The sequence below is a fragment of the Lactuca saligna genome, chromosome 2, assembly GCF_052625555.1.
Source record: "Lactuca saligna cultivar CGN05327 chromosome 2, ASM5262555v1, whole genome shotgun sequence".
NCBI lineage: Eukaryota > Viridiplantae > Streptophyta > Magnoliopsida > Asterales > Asteraceae > Lactuca > Lactuca saligna.
Genome location: NC_136418.1, coordinates 54,669,130 through 54,671,525, shown reverse-complemented (window position 1 = coordinate 54,671,525; position 2,396 = coordinate 54,669,130). Strand labels below are relative to the sequence as shown.

The window sequence follows — 2,396 nt, the reverse complement described above, 5'->3', positions numbered from 1 at the left end:
ACTCTTTCTTCCCCCATAAACATGGTCTTTAAGGCTTCCCATGCATCTTTGGTTGTTTTCTTTTCAGCCAAAGACAATAGCAAGTCTTCAGGTATACCTTGGTAAATGGCTGCCAAATCCATCTTGTCTTTCTTCACTTTGACAAGAGTGTTGGGGGTTCTGGGCTCTACTGCATCCCACACACCTTGGGCCTGCATAAACACTCTCATCTTGATCGCCCAGGCAGCGTAGTTGGCTCTTGAGAGCATCGGATAGTGAAGAGTGATCTGACCTTCTTTATCGCCATTGCCGTTGTTGCCTGTCATCTCTGCTCGAGGCTGATACTTGGGCATGCACCAGGTGTTGCTCTGATACCACACTGTTGGTTTTTCACAAACCTTTGCAATGAACAATTTAAGAAGAAAGACAGAGTAATGGGGCAAATGTATTCGTGTATATTCAGTAGTGAGTGAGCGATTACAACGTACATTGTGCCTTGGTATTTAAACAGAAAAAATTGCTGAAAATCAGGAAACTACCACTTACTTCCTAAAGACCAGGTTCATCACTATGGCCTTGATTTATTCTTCCTATGACTTAATCAAATTAGAACGTGCATAAAGAAAATAATTAAAACTCTCTGAATTACTTCTACAAAACATAATATGAATCTAACGTTTAGTTACAATTATCGGCTTTGGGGCTTGATTGTATAGATGGTCTGAACAAGTGTAAGAACAAACAAAATGATTGCAGCAAAGAGAGCAATTATAGTCCATGGACTGCTGAAATATCTACGCTTCAAACCTGCAGCGGCATTGGGCCAGTAACTATTGTAGTAGGTATCCAGATCTTGCCACTCTTGATGGTAATAAAAACCATCTATGGCGACATCTTGGCATATGTTGTTTATCGTATTTGCAACGTTCTCGTTGGAGCCACAATGGTTGATCAGGAACCCTAAATTTATCAACATGGCAACATCCTCTGGAGTATCTACTAGCATATCCATGGCCCACATATATGAAGTAACGTACTCAGGAACTAGACTAGACTGCTCGTATAGTATGAGGTTCCTTAAAATCAACTCAGTGGAAACATGAACATACAGTTTTGGCATCCACAGTGTAGGCTTACACCAAAACCATGGGAAGCAAGAAAACCTTGGTAATTCTAGTTTCATGGCCATTGCCCAATTTGCATCTTCATTAGGCCTAAAGTTCACTCCTGCCCTATACAGTTCCATAGCCGAGTGTCTTTTATGTTCGAAGATGGAGCCTTCTTTTTGAAGAAAAGATGGTGATAGGAGATCCACAGGCACTAAAGAATTTTGTAGAAGGCCAAGGATATGATCATGACTCGTATATAGGTTGATGGTGTCTGTTACTTTATAATTCTGAAAAAGAGTATAACCTTGGAGAAGTATTTTGAGATGGTCTGTGAGAGAGGTATTTGGTTTAAATTGAAGAAAAGTAGACTCGAAGATGTCTTTAAGAACAAAAAACGGGATTTGGTTTTCTATCAACACCATATCAGTAACTATTAATGGGATAATCGACTCGTTACCCTGAAATCCGCCAGCTCCTGAAAGAAGATGAATGAAGTAAAGTATGAAACAAGCATCTACTACCATCATTCTAACAAGTTCCTCATCGTGGTCATAGATCGTTGACTCTTCATAGCATGCCTTGATTTCTTCAATTTTCATACTGACTTTTTGCACACATTCTTTTAACGTTTGCTCTGGGTTGGAAACACACATATCCAGTAAATTATGCAAATAAGTTGTTTTTTGAACTTCAAACTTTTGCAAATTTTTATCTTTTCTGTGAAGAGATCCAATAGAGACCAACATAGGTTTAAAAGATCTTGGGCTGATATCTCGGTACAGTTTAGGAACCATGAAAATTGATGGTAGAGGTTTATTGTCAAGAACCATCTCCTGCTCCAAGCTCCACATCGTTATTTGCCATTGAAATTATTAACTTAATTCCCAATATAACAAATCAGTTAGACTATAGTTTAGAATACAATAGAGTACACAGTGATCAAAGTAACAGTATTAAAATAGATACAATACGTAAAAGTAACGGGGTTACCTTTTTAATGATTGATTTTATATCGCCAACACTTCTTTCAATTTCTTCATATTGTAATTTATGTTATGACTAAGATATAGGAGTAGAATCAAACAAAAACACCTAAAAAGTTGAGAACGCGAGAACATAAAAAGTTGACAACGCGAGAACAGATCTGAACCATTTAAAAAACTAAATCTAAGGCTATTATCGAATGGTCCATTTATGTAAATTATTAAAATTACAGGAATTAAAATGTAACTTTAAAATTGTCATAAGGATAAAACGGTAATTGATTGTTAACCTATGGTTAGCAATTCCTACAATCTCTCTTTCTCT

General features: G+C 37.2%; 1 protein-coding gene across 1 annotated transcript; it reads right to left on the bottom strand.

Annotated features, from left to right (window-relative positions):
- Window positions 1–667: 667 nt before the first annotated feature.
- LOC145029731 (UPF0481 protein At3g47200-like) lies at window positions 668–1,939 on the bottom strand. Its single transcript, XM_078978206.1, has one exon. The coding sequence runs from the start codon at window positions 1,937–1,939 to the stop codon at window positions 668–670; it is 1,272 nt and encodes a 423-aa protein (XP_078834332.1).
- Between the last annotated feature and the right edge of the window lie 457 nt (window positions 1,940–2,396).

Coding starts and splice junctions, on each gene's coding strand:
- LOC145029731 (XM_078978206.1), bottom strand. CDS start 1,939: ATGTGGAGCTTGGAGCAGGAGATGGTTCTTGACAATAAACCTCTACCA.